At 43.7% G+C, this 18,342-nt stretch overlaps 1 protein-coding gene across 1 annotated transcript in view; it reads left to right on the forward strand.

Moving 5' to 3' along the window:
- The window catches only part of mthfd1l (methylenetetrahydrofolate dehydrogenase (NADP+ dependent) 1 like), a 153,912-nt gene that overhangs the window by 64,012 nt on the left and 71,558 nt on the right, over positions 1-18,342 (forward strand). The window contains exon 20 of the mRNA XM_078230279.1: positions 37-148. Within this exon, the coding sequence (XP_078086405.1) occupies positions 37-148 (112 nt within the window). The remainder of the gene's footprint in view (positions 1-36; positions 149-18,342) is intronic.

Below are 18,342 nucleotides of genomic sequence, written 5' to 3' on the forward strand. Positions count from 1 at the left end.
AGTTCACTTTTTTTTTTCTCTCTCCTCCCCCCTCAGGGAACCCCCGTGTTTGTGCACGCTGGACCTTTTGCGAATATTGCACATGGCAGTTCTTCGGTTCTCGCTGACAAATTGGCACTGAAGCTTGTTGGCAAGGATGGGTTTGTGGGTAAGTAGCCTGCTGTATCAGGATCCCAGTGGTGCTGTGTGTGGACATTGATGTGTTAGGTGAATGGGCAAAAGTAGGAGATAAAAGATCAATATGGGGACGTGTGGGGTTATCCATTTTGGGCCAAATATAAATCCAGGGTATTCTGTAAAAGCTAGCAATTGTAACAGAGCAGAAAGTTTTAGGACTGTAAGTACATAACTCGCTAATTGCTAGTGGGACAAGTACAAAGAATAATAAAGTATAGAAAATCATAGAAACCCTACAGTGCAGAAGGAGGCCATTCGGCCCATCGAGTCTGCACCGACCACAATCCCACCCAGGCCCTACCCCCACATATTTACCCGCTAATCCCTCTAACTACACATCTCAGGGACAATTTTTAACCTGGCCAATCAACCTAAATATTGGCTTTTATCTCAAGAGCTGGAAGACAAAGGGATAGAATTTATGCTATAATTATATCAAACTGTGGTTAGACCCCATCTAGAGTTGGTTCCATTCTCAGTATCATATCTCAGGACTGATTTACTAGAGTTATAGCAAGGTTAAAAGGTTAAGTTGTAAGGATAGATTGTGCCTGTATTTCCTTGAGTATAGAAGATTAAGAGTTGATCTAATTGGAATTTAAGATGATCAAATGATTTGATAGTTCCTTTCCACCTACCATATTTCCTGTGTTGGGCAAATCCAAAACAATGTGGTATAATAACTGTTAAATTAGAGCTAGGCTGTTCAGGGCTGATGTCAGGAAACATTACTTCATACAAGGGTCGTGGAAATCTGGAACACTCTTCACCCCAAAAACAATTGGAGTTGGGTTAATTGAAAAATTCAAAACTGAGAGTCATATATTTTTGTTAATAGTATAAAGGATGATGGAACCTAGGCAGGTAGATAGAGTTAAGATCAAGGTTAGTTCTGCTCTTTTGATCCTATGAGGCTATGTCTATCACAGGTGGCGTGAGAAGGTTACTATTGAAAGTCATCAACAGGTTTGCAATAGTTACTGCTTTTTAAATTTAATAGAAATGGGAGGGAAGTAAAAATTGCGCTTCATCATCATACATGAGGGTTATGGAGGCATCTCAAGAACAAGTACTACAAGTGCAAGGATTAAATATTCCAACAATAAGAAACCTTTGGGAAGTGAGAGCTGTTAACCTTGAAGTGTTTTTTTAATTGGAAAAAAAGTGATTTCCAAATACATTAAAATAAAGGATGTTGGACAGCTTAGAGGAATTTACAAGTCAATCAAATACTTTTCAGTGCTAGTTCTACAGATGGAAGATTCCAGAAGGCAGGCAAAATTTTCTTGATAGAGAGGAATGCTTCCTCAGGTAAACTCAGGAGAGTTACTAGAATATATTCTGTGTTTGAAATTCGTATTCTGATGCATTTCATTTCAATAATAAAAGCAGCTCCTTTTACATATGGATGCATTCTTGATTCAATAGTTTGAGTTATCATGGACTATCCTGCAAATAGGTGTGCAAGACTGTTTAATACAGCTTATTGTTGCAATGTATGAAACGTAGCCAATTTGGCATAGCAAGACCCTTCCAGATATCGTCAGGGTAGTATTCGAGGTCCAAATGTCTTCAGTTGCTTCATCAATGACACTCCCTCCATCATAAGATCAGAAGTGGGGATGTTCCTTGTTTGCACAGTGTTCATTACCATTCATGATGTCTCGTGTTTTTAAAAATTGATTAATGTTATTTGAGCATCGCTGGCCCGGCCAGCGTCTATTTCCTATCCTTAATTGCCCTTGAGAAGGTGATGGTGAGCTGCTTTTTGAACCACTGCCGTCTACGAGGTGTAATGAAGTTGTTGATGCCCGAGTGTATTAAGACCTGGATGACATTCTTCTTGGCCTGACGTGTGACACAAATGTCATCAAGCACGTCAGTGCCATTCAACAAGAGATAGTCTAACCACTTCACCAGGACTCTCAATGATATTATCCCCATGTAATCTCTCTCTATCAACATCTTGAGAGTCAACACCGACCAAAAATGTAACTCAACCAACCACCCAAATATTTGGTTATTTCAGCAGGGCAGAGACTGATTCTATGGCAAGTAACTCCTCTTCTGTTTCCCCAAAAACAAGTCAGGAGTTTGATGGAGTACTCTCCATTTGCCTGAATGAATACAAGCTTCAACAACACCCAGTGAAGCATGACTCTATCCCGGACAAAGCAGCCCCCGTCCACCATCTTAAAAATTCACTCTCTCCCCCACCTTCACATAGCATCAGCAGCATGTACCATTCACAGTAGCAATTTTACCAAGATGAGAACATCTCCCACCCAATGACCTCGACCACCCTCTATTTCTCATCTGTATGCTGCCTGTTGGCACCATCAGCCGGAAGCACAGCCCGTTTCCACACGCACACTGATGCTACCCAGTTCTACTTCATCACTGCCTCTCTTGACTCGTCCATTGCCTCTAAACTGTCAGTCTGATTGTCTGACATGCAGTACTAATGAGCAGAAATTTCCTCCAGTTAACTGTTGGGAAGACCAAAGCCATGGTCTTCAGTCTCCATGACAAGCTCGGTTCCCCAGCCATCAAGTCATCTCTCTCTCTGGCTGAGAGACTGAATCAGACTGTTTGCAACATTGGTGTCATTTTTCTATTTGTTTTTGGGATCTGGCTGTTAGTGGCAAGGGCAGCATTTATTGCCCATCTCTAAATGCCATTGAGAATATGGTGATGAACTGTGTTTTTAACCTATGCAGTTCATTTAGTGTAGGTACACCTATGTGCTATTAGGGAAGGAGTTCCAGGATTTTGAATCCAGGATTATTATGTATTTAAAGTGGTTGCATCTCTGCAGTGACCTGTAGTGATGTAAGCAGGGATTCTTGGGCTTTTGAAGCTCTTCCATCTTGGACCGGGGACAAGCGACATCTAAGAAACCTGCATTGTGTTTGACTTAAACCCACAAGTGTGGCACCTTATGACTTTCCTCTTTGTAATTCCTGGTGACAAGAGTCAGAGAAAAAGAAAATTTGACTAGATTTGTAGGAAAATACCAGAACTTTGGATCAAAGAAGGCAAAGAAAAGAAATCTCCGATGCACTACAAATAGGGTTAGAAAAAAAAAACCGTGAGTAAGCAAGAAATTAGGGTTAAAATTACTTACTGTTTTAAAAAAAAGTGGGTAGACTTTCTAAGCTGTGGAGACCATTCGTGGCAAAGTGAAAGGGGCTGTGGGAACGGAGACTCGCAGGGCAGTTTAACGATAAAAAGCCTAAGAGATCTTACAGAAGCTACTACTCAAGTTAGATGGGGGGAGTTCCAGGCAGAAGTTCCGCTGCTGTTGATGGCCCACAGTGCCTCATGGATGCCCAGTCTTGAGTTGCTAGGTATGTTCGAAGTCAGTCCCATTTAGCACAGTGATGGTGCCAAACAACACGATGGAGGTTATTCTCAATGTGAAGGCAGGACTTCATCTCCACAAGGATTGTGCGGTGGTCACTCTTACAGATACTGTCATGGGCAGATGCATCTGCAGCCAACAGATTGGGAAGGATGAGGTCAAGTATGTTTATTCCTCTTGTTGGTTCCTTCGCCACCTGCTGCAGACCCAGTCTAGCAGTTATATCCTTGAGGACCCGACAAGCTCGATCAGTTGTGCTGCTGCCAAGCCACTTGAAATCCCCCACCCAGAGTACATTTTGTGCCCTTGTCACCGTACGTGCTTCCTCCAAGTGTTGTTCAACATGGAGGAATACTGATTCATCAGCCAAAGGAGGACCGTACGTGGTAACCAGTAAGAGGTTTCCTTGCCCATGTTTAACCTGAAGCCATGAGACTTCATGGGGTCCGGAGCCGATGTTAAGGACTCCCAGGGCAACTCCCTCCCGAATGTATACCACTGTGCCGTCACCTCTGCTGGGTCTGTCCTGCCGGTGGGACAGGACATATCCAGGGATGGTAATGGTGATGTCTGGGGTGTTATCTGTAAGGTATGATTCCGTGAGAATTACTATGTCAGGCTGTTGTTTGACTAGTCTGTGAAACAGCTCTCCCAACTTTGGCACCAGCCCCCAGATGTTAGCAAGGAGGACTTTGCAGGTCAACAGGCTGTTTGTTTTGCCGTTGTCTTTTCCAGTGCCTAGATCAATGCCAGGTGGTCCATCCAGTTTCATTTCTTTGTTGAGAGTTTGCAGCAATTGATGCAACTGAGTGGCTTGCTAGGCCATTTCAGAGGGCAGTTGAGAGTCAACCACATTGCTGTGGCTCTGGAGTCACATATAGGCCAGACCAGGTAAGAACGGCTGATTTTCCTTCCCTAAAGGACATTAATGAATCAGATGGGTTTTTCTGACAATTGACAATGGTTTCATGGTCATCAATAGGTTCTTCATTCCAGATACATTTTATTGAATTCAAATTCCACAGGGATTTGAACCCGCGCCCCCAGAACATTAGCTGAGTTTCTGGATTAATAGTTTGCCAATAATACCACTAGACCATCGCTTCCCCATAAAGATAAGACATTTGCAGCAATCTTCAGCCAGAAATGCCGAGTGGATGATCCATCTCGGTCTCCTCTAGCGGTCCCAGCATCTTAGATGCCAGTCTCCAGCCAATCCAGTTCACTCCGTGTGATATCAAGAAATGGTTGGAGGCACTGGATACTGCAAAGGCAATGGGCCCTGATAACATTCCAGCAATAGTACTGAAGCCTTGTGCTCCAGAACTCGCTGCTCCCCTAGCCACGTCAGTTCCTGACCTTATTACAGCCTTGGTTCAAACATGGACGAAAGAGCTGAATTCCAGATGTGAAGTGAGAGTGACATCAAGGCCACATTTGACCAAATGTGGCATCAAGGAACCCTAGCAAAACTGGAATCAACGGGTATCGGGGACAAACTCACTGCTGGTTGGAGTCATACCTGGTACATAGGAAGATGGTTGTGGAGGGTCAGTCATCTCAGCTACAGGACATTTCTGCAGGAGTCCCTCAGGGTAGTATCCTAGGCCCAACCATCTTCAGCTGCTTCATCAATGACCTTTCCTCCGTCATAAGGTCAGAAGTGGGGATGTTCGCCGATGATTGCGCAATGTCCAGCACCATTCACGACGACTCAGATACTGAAGCAGTCCATGTTCAAATGCAACAAGGTCTGGACAATATCCAGGCTTGGGCTGACAAGTGGACGTATCATTCGCGCCACACAAATGCCAGGCAATGGCCATCACCAATAAGAGACACTCTCACCATCACTCCTTGACATTCAATGGTGTCACCATCACTGAATCCCCCACTGTCAACATCCTTGGGGTTACCATTGACCAGAAACTCAACTGGACTCACCACATAAACACAGTGGCGACAAGAGCTTGGAATACTGCGGCGACTAGCTCACCTCCTGACTCCCCAAAGCCTATCCACCATCTATAAGGCACAAGTCAGGAGTGTGATGGAACGCTCCCTACTTGCTTGGATGGGTGCAGTTCCAACAACACTCACGAAGCAGCCCGCTTGATCGGCACCACATCTACAGATATCCGCTCCCTCCACCACCGACACTCAGGAGCAGCAGTATGTACTAGATGCGCTGCACCAATTCACCAAAGATCCTTAGACCTTCCAAGCCCACGACCACTTCCATCTAGAAGAACAAGGGCAGCAGGGATGTGGGCACGCCACCACCTGCAAGTACCCCTCCAAGCCACTTACTGTCCTGACTTGAAAATATATCGCCGTTCCATCGCAGTTGCTGGGTTAAAATCATAGAATCCGGACAGTGCAGAAGAAGCCATCTGGCCCTTCAAGTCTGCACCGACTCTCCAGCAGAGTATCTTACCCAGCTCCTCTCCCCGCCCTATCCCTGTAATCTCATACATTTCCCATGGCTAATTCTAACCTACACATCTTGGGACACTAAGGGGCAATTTAACATGGCCAATCCACCTTGGATCCTTGGAGTGTGGGAGAAAACCACACATCCTTAGAGTGTGGGAGGAAACCAGATCACCTGGAGGAATCCCACACAGACATGGGGAGAATGTGCAAACTCCACACAAACAGTCACCCAAAACTGGAATTGAACCCAGGTCCCTGGCGCTGTGAGGCAGCAGTGCTAACCACCATACCACCCCAAATCCTGGAATACCCTCTCTAACGGCATTGTGGGTCAACCCACAGCACATGGACTGCAGCGATTCAAGAAGGCAGCTCACCACCACCTTCTCGAGGGCAACTAGGGATGGGCAATAAATGTTGGCCAGCCAGCAATGCCCATGTCCCACGAATGAATAAAAAAAAGAAAATTGCTGCATTGTCCAAAAGGCTGATATAGAGGAAGAGGAGAAAACTGAAGAAAATATAAAACCTGGGAGCCGTAACCAAAAATGACAGGGAAAGGCAATACCATAGGTGTATTTGATGAAGATTGTGATACTTGAAACTTGTATGAAGGAAAGATTTCAGTGTTATCTCCAAGCAAATCAAGTACCAGATGACCTAAAGGTTGTAACATTTCTCAATTTGATAGGATGTAAACTTTCTTCTTTACCACAAAGTCTAGTCCATCCAGCAAAGCTGGAGTTAAACCCTCCAACGAACTGACAAAGATCTTAGATGAGCATATTTCATCAAAACCACTCATTATTGCAGAAAGATTTATGTTCCATTGCCGAAGTCTCCAAGGCAAAAGCATTTCACAGTTCATGGTAACCTTGCAAAGACTAGCTAAATATTGCAAATTTGGGGCGGTGCTCGATGATGCTCTTCAAAATAGGTTGGTATGTGGACTCTGGAATGCAGCTATTCAGAGAAAGCTGCTCACTGAAAGAACACTGATTCTTAAATCAGTAGTAGAAATTACAGTGTCAATTAAGCTGGCTGTTAAAGAGTCTTTGCAGATAGGAATTGGGGCAAAGATCCACAGAATGGAGACCAGTAGAAATAAATCTGCAAAACTATAAACATGTCACCAATGTGCACAAGTTGGACACTCTGGAGAATGCTGGAGTAGGGAAACGAGTGCAAGAATTGTGGCAAAAGGGACCACGTTGCTGGACACAGCAAACTTCCTCTATACCAAAAATGTGTAAGAAAAAGAACATGTCAAAGTTAGCAAGAAAAATCTATAAGATGACAGGCGAAGATGAAAACACCTTTCAAGAGTTGGCATTAGGCATCTTGTTGGTGCATGGTGATTCACAATGTTTTTGGGTGTTCCCAAAATTTGATGGTAAACTAGTCAAAATGGAAGTGGATACTGGGGCTGCAGTATCATTGATATCTGAGACAACCTATAACCAGAAGTTAAAGTATTTGCAATTGAAACCATCAAATGTTATCCAATGAGTATACACAGAATATGGAATGTTGCCCTTCTTTGTGAGATTAATCGAAAACAAAAGTAAGGATAGTATGCTTCAATTATACAGGGGAATGGTGAGACTACATCTTAAATATTGTGTGCCAGCTTTGGTCTCCTTGTATAAAAAGGATGTAAATACATTGGATACAATTCAGAGGAGGGTTACTAGATTGATACCAGGAATGAGCAGGTTGTCTTATGAGAAAAGGATAGATAGATTGAGTTTAGAAGAGTGGGGGGTGGTGGGGGTAGTATATAAGATCCTGAACGACCTTGCCAAGGTGGACATGGAAAGGATATTTTCCTCTAGTGGGTGAGTCCAGAACTAGGGGTCACCCTTTCAGGAGCGAGATGAGGAGAACATTTTTCTGAGGGTTGTGCGACTTTGGAACACTTTGCCTCAGAAAATACCTCACAGATGTACATGGTAACTTGTGGGTTGATTGAGAAGATGTGGGCAGGGTTCTCAATTAGTACTTTGTCTTTGTCTTCACTAAGGAGAGGAATGATTCAAACATTCTAGTTAAAGAGGGAGGAGTATTGGAAGTATTAGATACAATAAGCATAACGAGAGAGGACGTACTGGAGGGACTGGCATCCTTGAAGGTGGATAAATTACCAGGGCCACAAGCATTGTATACCAGGTTGTAGAGGAAGCTAGGGAGAAAATAACAGATATTCTGAGGATTGTTTTCCAATCCTCACTAGGCAAAGTACCAGAGGATTGGAGATCTGCGAATGTTGTACCATTATTTAAAAATGGTGCAAGGGAAAGGCCAAAAAATTATAGGCCAGTCAGTCTGACATCACAGATGTGAAAATTATTGAAAACAATTCTGAGACAGATAAACTGTCACTTAGGCACGAATTGATCAAGGATAGTTAGTATGATTTTTATTAGGGAAGATCATCTCTTACTAATCCAATAAATGTTTTGAGAAAGTAACAAGGAGGATTGATGGATGTGCAGTGGATATTGCCTACATGGATTTCAGTAAGGCAGGCTGGTCAGAAAAATTCGCTTTCATTCGATACGTGGCAGGTTGCATCCAAAATTGGCCCAGTGATTGGAAACAAAGGGTGTTTTTGTGAGTGGAACACCGTTTCCTGTAGGAGTCCTTGCTATTTGGTGTATATAAAAAGGCAGCATTGTGGTTAACGCTGCTGCCTCACAGCGCCAGGGACCTGGGTTCAATTCCCGGCTTGGGTCACTGTCTTTGCAGAGTCTGCACGTTCTCCCCGTGCCTGCGTGAGTTTCCTCCGGGTGCTCCGGTTTCCTCCCACAGTCCGAAAGATGTGCTGGTTAGGTGCATTGGCCATGCTAAAGTTTCCCTCGGGCGCCAGAGTGTGGCAACTAGAGGATTTCACAGTAACTTCATTGCAGTGTTAATGTAAGCCTACTTGTGACTAATAAATAAACTTTAAAATTAATGTTTTAAACTTAAATGTGGTGGCATGAAGAGGATAGCTGTCGATTCAAGAATTATATCAGTAGTTTGGCTGAGTGGGCAAAGAAATGGCAACTGGAATTCAATCTGGAAAAGTGTGAGGTAATGCATTTAGGGAGGGCAAATAAATAGGGAAAGAATACTCAATAGTCATTCAGACTCGATTCTCCCTCCATAGATGCTGTCAGACATGTTGAGATTTTCCAGCATTTTCTGTTTTTGTTTCAGATTCCAATATCCGCAGTATTTTGCTTTTATTTAAGATATTTAGAAGGGTTGAGGAAGTGAGAGACCTTGGAGTGCATGTCCATAGGTCCTTGAAGGTGGCAGGACAGGTGGACATGTTGGTCAAGAAAGCTTATGGAATGCTCTTCTTTATTGAACAAGGTGTTGAATGCAAAACCAGGGCTGCATTGATGGAACTGTAGAAAATGCTGGTTAGGCCACAGCAGGAGTTTTGTGTACAGTTCTGGTCACCACATTACAGGAAGGGCATATTGCTGTGGATAGAGTGGAGAGGAGATATACAAGAAAGTTGCCAGAACTTGAAAATTGCAGCTAAGTGAAGAGATTGGACGGGATAGTTGTTTTCCTTAGAACAGAAGAGGCTTTGGGTGACCTAGTTGAGGTGTACAAAATTATTAAGTGTGTAGACAAGAAAGACTTGTTTCGCGAGCTATGGGGTCAGTTACCAGAAGGCATATTTCAGCTAGAAGGGTTGGAGGGGACATGAGGAAATACTTTTTCACCTAGTGGGTGGTAGGCATCTGGAATTCACTGCCTAAGCTGGCGGTTGAAGCTGAAACACTAATTTAAAAGATACCTAGATCTGCATTTGAAGTGCTGTAACCTGTAAGGCTGCGGAGCAGATGCTGGAAAATGGGATTAAAAGGAACAGCGAGTTTCTTTTTTCTCTCTTTTGGCTAGCGTAGACTTGATGGGCTGAATGACCTCTCTGCACTAACTTTTCTAAGGAGGTGGAGTCAGGGTCATTGAATATTTTTAAGGTGAAGGTAGACCGATTCTTGTTAAGCAAGGGGATCAAAGGTTATTAAGGATATGTGGGAATGTGAAATTTGAAACACATCAGCCATGATTTTATTGAACAGTGGAGCCGGCTCAAGAGTCCACTTCTGCTCCTTTCCCTTGTGTTCGTCTGTATTACCCTAGAGAGTGCAGCAGATTAATATTTTTAAAAATCACCTTTTCCAATACAATCCATAAATTACATCTTTTTAGTCACTAAAAATCACCAAGAAATGATTTGGTTCTCTCTATAACCCCGTTCTGATTGCTGGCTCTCTGGTCAGATAATAGTCCCTGCTCAAACTCTGCAGAGTAACAGCCCAAAAGACAAAGGGGAAACACCAGCTGTGGTAGGAACAGCCCAGATTCAGTCACAGTGAGTTCAGGCTGTCCTTCAGCTTTTAGGGAAATAATTTCCAGCACTGAGAGGATGTCGAAGTGTGCAGATGTTTCAAGGGGAGCTGACCGAATCGTGTTTATCCCCGTCAACACGTTGCCTTTGTGAAATAAATCAATGAGCTCATCTCTAACAGTAGCTGCTGCTCTTTGAATAGCTGAGCTTGATGGAGACCTACAAGCCTGTTAATTGGCAAACATTTGCAAGGGCCATCGCTCAATTATACAAGGAGCTGCATAATTCTAAGATTGCACCAACTCAGCAAGAATTTTACAAAAACTAATGGCAAGGCAGTGAGCGAGTTTTGATGCCAGCTGTGACTCCATTGGTAGCCTTTGCATCTAAGTCAGCAAGTTATGGATTCAAGTCCTAAGACGCAGCATCATAGAGTCCCTACTTGAGCACATAATTCAAGCCAGCAATCCTAGTGCAGTACTGAAGGAATGTTGCACTGTCAGAGATGCTGGGCAGATTTTCTGGCTCTTCCAGTCCAGTCCGGTGGATCTTCCAGTCCATCTAAAGTTAACTCCCAGCAGCGGCAGGATGGGTAAGCCACGCAAAGCACCATAGACGTTGACCGGGCGGCAAGATTCCACTAGTAATCGATGGCGAGCCACCTCTGCCTCCAGCAAACATGCCGCGGGGCAGCCAGAAAATCCCTCTCTCTGTGTTTCAGATGTGATAAATCAAGGCCCTGTCTGTCCCTGTACAATATCCCACGGCGCTACTGGAAGCAAAGCAGGGTCTGGTGTTCCGGCCACTATTTATCCCTGGGCCACAAAAATACAGTTAATCGGTTATCTCATTGTAGTTTGCGGGAGATTGTTGTACACAAGCTGGCTACCATCGTTCCCTTCGTTACAGCAGCGTCTCTACTTTACTGGTTGTGAAGTGCCTTGGGGCATCCTGATACGAAAGATGCTAGATAAGTGGAAGTATGTTCTTCTTTGAAGAGCAAATCATCAAGAAGGGGAAGATTATCAAACTCTTTGTCATTTTGTTAGGTGTGGCAGCAATTGAACTTTGGGTTCAGAGTTCACTGAGCGGCTGGTTGTATTCTGAATTTGGGTTCCTGAGGTTTGGGATGTGGAGCTAATGCAGGTTTGCTTTGTTCCAACTGACTTGCCTACGCATCCATTTCCTTGGAAATTGCACAGGCCAGACAGATCATCTTGTTCTCTGCATCGAACGACATCCATCCTGCCTCATTTTTCTAGAATATTTTACCATTGGTTTCCTCAATTTAGAAAAGTAAACAAATAACTGAAAAGCTTTCTTATTAGCCCTTGACAAATGAATCACAGTTGATCTGTTTAATTCCAGCAGATCCTGTTGTTGGAGCAATGTCATTATATATCTGTCCCTTTTAACCTGTCAGTTGTACATTGGATTTCTGTGTTCATTGCCAAGAATGTGTTTTTAAAAATGCAAGTCATTCAATTAAATGAAGTACATGATACTGCTCTATTGCAACATTTCTTTGATTTATTCATACTAATTGGTGGGATTCTTTTTTGTGATATTCTTTTTTATTGATTTAACTATTTTTACATAAATAATCACCTATTTACTGGAGAGAGTGCTCACCTGAATAAATTGTGTTTAGTTGATTCACTACATTTTGGAGATGTATCTTCATTCCAACCAGACAGGGCATAGATGGTCGAGCACTTGAAAATGCTTGTTTTGCCAATGCTCCAAAAGAAAGAACTTGCATTTATGTAGCTTCTTTCACAACCTGATGCCGCCAATGAAACACTTTTGGAAGTGTAGTCACTGTTGTAACATCAGGAAATGCAGGAGTCAGTTTGCATAATGCAAGGTCCCAAAACCAGCAATGCAGTAATGACTAGATCATCTGCTTCTTGGTGTTGGTCGAAGCATCAATATGGCCTTGGAGACCAGGGAGATCACCCCTGCTCCTCTTTTAAATCTGCAGTGGGATCTTTATATCCATTTTGGAGGGCAGGTAAGACCTTGATTTAATTTTGGATACAAAATTGGCTTGATGACAGAAGACAGAGGGTGGTTGTAGAGGGTTGTTTTTCAAGCTGGAGGCCTGTGACCAGCGGTGTGCCTCAGGGATCAGTGCTGGGTCCACTGTATTTGTCATTTATGTTCATGATTTGGATGAGAATATAGGAGGCATGGTTAGTATGTTTGCAGATGACACCAAGATTGGTGGCATAGTGGACAGTGAAGAAAGTTTTCTCTGATTGCAACGGGATCTTGATCAATTGGGCCAGTGAGCTGACGAATGGCAGATGGAGTTTGATTTAGATAAATGCGAGGTGATGCATTTGGTAGATTGAACCAGGGCAGGACTTACTCAGTTAATGGTAGGGCGTTGGGGAGAGTTACAGAACAAAGAGATCTAGGGGTACATGTTCATAGCTCATTGAAAATGGAGTCACAGGTGGACAGAGTGGTGAAGAAGGCATTCAGCATGCTTGGTTTCATTGGTCAAAACATTGAATACAGGAGTTGGGACGTCTTGTTGAAGACATTGGTAAGGCCACACTTGGAATACTGTGTACAGTTCTGGTCATCCTATTATAGAAAGGATATTATTAAACTAGAAAGAGTGCAGAAAAGATTTACTAGGATGCTACTGGGACTTGATGGTTTGATATATAAGATAAACTGGATAAACTGGGACTTTTTTCTCTGGAGCGTAGAAGGCTGAGGGATGATCTTATAGAGGTTTATGAAATAATGAGGGGCATAGATCAGCTAGATAGTCAATATCTTTTCCCAAAGCTAGGAGAGTCTAAAACTAGAAGGCATAGGTTTAAGGGGAGAGATACAAAAGGGTCCAGAGGGGCAAATTTTTCACACAGAGTGGTGAGTGTCTGGAACAAGCTGTCAGAGGTAGTAGTAGAGGCGGGTATAATTTTTTCTTTTTAAAAAGCATTTCGACAGTTACATGGGTAAGATGGGTTTAGAGGAATATGGGCCAAATGCGGGCAATTGGGACTAGCTTAGGGATTTAACAAAAAAAGGGCAGCATGGACGAGTTGTGCCAAAGGGCCTGTTTCCATGCTGTAAACCTCTATGGCTCTATCCAAAAAAATGTACCTGTCGGGGCAGCACTCCCTCAGTACTGTATAGGGTGGCACAGTGGTTAGCACTGCTGCCTCACAGCGCCAGGGACCCAGGTTCGATTCCCGGCTTGGTTCACTGCCTTTATGCAGTCTGCACGTTTTCCCAGTGTCTGCATGGGTTTCCTCTGGGTTCTCCGGTTTCCTCCCACAATCCGAAAGATGTGTTGGTTCGGTACTTTGGTCATGCTAAGTTCTCCCTCTATGTACCCGAACAGACACCGGAGTGTAGCAACTAGGGGATTTTCAGTGTGACCTCATTGCAGTGTTGACACTAATAATTAAACTTTAAACATTGGAACGACAATCTGGATTATGTTCAAGTCTCTTCGAATTTGAATTCATTACTCTATCTTGGTGCTGAATGTGCTATTAAATGAAACATGGCTAGAGACTAATCCAGCACCATTTGTCAAAGTAGATTCACTTTGGCAGGTTTATGGTGTACCACCTTCATCGCCTTCTCACTATTTGTGCCCTATAGTATATCTATTCCCATTCTCTTCCCAACAGCTGCCTCAGTTAGCATAGCAACAGTCCCTAGAATCTTTGAAGGTTAATCTGATGGGTAGAAACAAGCAATGATCAAATTTAAGTCCAGGCCAAGTAGCATCATATCACAATGATTTTATTGATTTGGCTATTTGGGTGGCAGGAGGGAGTGAGAACTAAGCAGGAGCTTGGGGTGGGGGGGGAAACTGGCTGCTGGTGGAAGAGGTTGTGGGGGGAGAGGAACTGGCTGCTGGTGGAAGGGGTTGTGGGGGGAGAGGAACTGGCTGCTGGTGGAGGAGGTGTGGGGGAAGAGGAACAGAATGCTGGTGTGTGAGAGAATCTGCGAGAGTGTGTGTGAGAGAAAGAGTAGGTGACATAGAAAAGTGGTTCCCTATCTGGTAAATGGAATAAGTGAAAATGTTATCTGTATTAATACATGCATACTGCAAATTTACACAACGGTTTTCATATTTAATGCGCGTGGGGCCCCTTTTAAATGCTGACAAATTTTAAAAGACAACGGCAGTTATCCATTTGCAGAGATATGTAACAGTGAGTGTAACACACAATGATGCCAATGCAAACCATGTGTCATTAAAGGAGAGCAAATAAATGACATATGTCTGGTTAAGGACTGTGAAATTAACTTCATGTCTCACAATCACAAACATCTACAATGCGTTACAATAAACTAACTTTGATGCTTAGATTTGACAGTTAACTTGATAAATGTACGAAAGGTTGTTTTCTCTTAGTGTGGGCACCAGTTATATTACAGTGCAACAAACACTTCACTGCAAATTGCTGAATTGTGGTGCACCCTGTGCCCTTTGCTATGAATGGGCACTCGGATACAGAGTCTTTAGTTTTGTCTTTTTGTTACCTTTGTAACATCCAGCCTCCACTATTGATATATTCTTAGGATTTTTCTCTCTGTCTCTTACTGCCATTCTCTGACCCGCATTTCCCATATTATTTTGCTTCCCTGACTGGATTCTGCCCCTTCATTTGTTGCACCTACTCAAGCTTGATCCTTCACCCATCTTGCTTAGTTAAAAGCGCTCTCTACTTCCCGAGTTATGCGGCTGGCTAAAGCAGTTGTCCCAGTCCAGTTCAGTTGTAGACTGTCCCATTGGTACAGCAACCATTTTCCCCAGTACTGATGCCAGTGCCGCACAAACTGGGACCCACTTCTCTCACGCCAGTCTTTGAGCCACACATTCATTTCCATAATCTTATTTGCCCTATGTCAATTTGCACGCGACTCAGGTAATAAAACAGTGATTATTACCTTTGAGAATCTGCTTAATTTTGTTCATGGCTTCTCAAACTGACTATGCAGAACCTCTTTCCTTGTCCTGCCTCTGTAATTGGTACCTACATGGACCACAACAGTTGGATCCTTCCCTCTCCAACTGTAAGTTCCTCTCCTGCCCTGAGCCAATGTCCTGAACTCTGACACTGGGCGGGCAACCCAGCAATCTGGACTCCTGCTCTTTGCTGCAAGGAAAGGTGCCAATCCCCCCTCACGATACTCTCCGCTACTGCCACTCGGATGGAATTTTCCTCCGGTGGGATTTTCCACTCCTGTTGAAGTCAATGGACTTTTGAGTGGCTTGCTGCATTTTCCAGCCCCACCCCCTCCATTACAAAACCATAAAATTAGGCCATATATTCCTTTTTACTTCCCCTACTTGAACAGCTTTCTGTTCCATAATGCTATGGCCAGTCTGCACATCCACCTTGCAGACCTTGCTTTTATCCACGCAGCTAGCAAGCATCTTGTACCTGTTGACAAATGTGAAGTTTGAGACTCCTCCACAACTGTCTGCTTGATCCCTTTACTCACTCACGGTCACATCATATCCTCCTGTCCCTAAATGCTGTCCAAAACATTTTAAGAGGTGTGGCCATCTTCTGGAACAAAATGATTTATACAATCCCTAAAGTGCACTAGGAGACTATTCGGCCCATCAAGTCTGCACCGGCTCTTCAAAAGAGCATTCCCGGCCCTATTCCCATAACTCTACATATTTACCCCGCTAATCCCCCAACCTACACATTTGCGGACACCAAGGGGCAATTCTACATGGTTGATCCACCTAACCTGCAAGTGTTTGAATTGTGGGAGGAAACCGGAGCAGCCAGAGGACACCCACACAGATACGGGGAGAACATAGTCAGTCACCCAAGGCTGGAGTTGAACCTGGATCCCGGGCACTGAGGAGCAGCAGTGCTAGCCACTGTGCCGCCATAAAATGTCCAGATATTTCTCCCCATCTCTTATGTTGTACAGTGTCTGCAGTTTGTAAGAACAGATCTGATTTAAGGTGACTGTGTTGCAATGGGAAACATAAGCAAAATAAAGCTGAGCACATCAAATGAGTGGAATCTATCTAATGCCATAAAATTGTCGAGATACTATATTAAATCAACATGTCATTTTTCATGGTAATGACTAGTTCAAAGGAAGCGCCTTTTAACAGGACCGGCTATCCTCACACCAGAGATGTGTCTCTAATTAGTATTCAAGGTGCAGCCATTCCAATTAACCATGACTATATTTGAGCTGTTGATTAAATATTATTATTGACGGGCATGAAACTTGTGTTTAAAACTGCAGTTTTCTGCCGTGATTCTTCCAAAGAGGTGTAAAACCCTTTCAAATTTTATTTGCCCCCCTGCTCTGATCTAAAAGTGGTAATTCACACAGGACCTAAATGTGTGTGCTGGCTGTTCCATAAGGAGTACTGCGATATATATGCCCTACATCCTTCGGAGCAGTAAATGTCAAGAGGTTAAAAATGAGGAGACCTGTGCACAGAAAAAGGAATTTTCCTTTGAAGAGGAATCGGAAAGGAATCTCATCTCCTTCAACACTTTTCTCCTCCATCTTAGTTTGACTTAGTAAAGCCCAAATAGAATCACAAAGCTAAATGTTGTCTAGGTCTCCCTGCCCAATCCAACTCTCTTTGTAACCTTCTCCAACCTTACAATTCACTGATGTTTCTGTGTTACTCCATTTTCTGCTTCTTGCAAACTCAATTTTTAACAGTTCCACCAGTGGCAACCATTCCTTTAGTTGACTAGGCCCTAATTAAACTTATGGGCTCTCCTCTCTCGCGTCATTTTAAGACGAGAGGTCACATGATACCAGGTTATAGTCCAACAGGTTTATTTGAAATCACAAGCTTTCAGAGCGCTGCCCCTTTGTCCGGTGAAGTGGAGAGAGGCACACAGGTGCAGAGTATATAGGCGGAGTGACGATAGCCTGACACACACAGGTAATCAAAAATGTCAATCACACACCACACAACTCTGCCACGGTAACCTCTGCAGGACATACCAGATCATTGACACGGATACCACCATCACACGGGGGAACACTATCCACCAGGTACACGTTACATACTCATGAGGCTCGGCCAACGTAGTCTACCTCATACGCTGCAGGAAAGGATGCCCCGGGGCATGGTACATCGGTGGGACCATGCAGACACTATGATTAAGGGATGAACGGACACCACGCAACATTTGCCAGGCAGGAGTGTTCCCTCCCAGTGGAGAACACTTCAGTGGTCAAGAACATATGGCCTTCGAGAGACACGACAACGCAGAATCGCCTAGCAGAAACTGATAGCCAACTTCTGCACTCATGAGGACGGCCTTGACTGCGACCTTGGGCTCATGTCACGCTACGTTTGACCCCACCATACTGTTCTGTGGGGGGGGGGGGGAAATCTCCCTGATTATCTTTTTTTGGCACCATGCACACCTTGATTATGGGTGATGATCTCTCTACCTCAATCAGTTTGCATTGTGTTTAGCACCATCTTACTCTGTTTGTAATTACTTCTCTGCCTTAAATTATTGGTTCTTAGGTTATCCCTTCACTTGTTATACAGTCTGTTGACACTTTATACATATTGATTATACTTAACTGCTTGCATTTGTCTATTAGCACTCGTAATTACCTGTAAAGAGTTGTTATTCAGCCAGCATACGATGCGCCGCACTGTCTGTGCTTATCCTTTGACACTCTCGATTATTTGAATGTGTCGGGCTATTGTTACTCCGCCTATATGTTCTGTGCCTGCGCACCTCACTCCACTTCACTTGATGAAGGAGCAGCGCTCCTAAAGCGTGTGATTTCAAATAAACCTATTGGACTATAACCTGGTGTCGTGTGACCTCTCATCCTGTCCATCCCAGTCCAACACCAGCATCTCCACATCGTGGCCTCCTTTTAAGATGCTATCTCTTTCACTCAGATTTTTCTTAGCAGTGCTAATATCTGCTTATTTGGCTTGGTCAAGTTTTGTGTAATAACGTCCCTATAAAGCACGTTGGGATGTTTTACTATGGCAAAGGCACTA

The sequence above is a fragment of the Mustelus asterias genome, chromosome 15 (genome assembly GCF_964213995.1).
Source record: "Mustelus asterias chromosome 15, sMusAst1.hap1.1, whole genome shotgun sequence".
Taxonomy (NCBI): domain Eukaryota; kingdom Metazoa; phylum Chordata; class Chondrichthyes; order Carcharhiniformes; family Triakidae; genus Mustelus; species Mustelus asterias.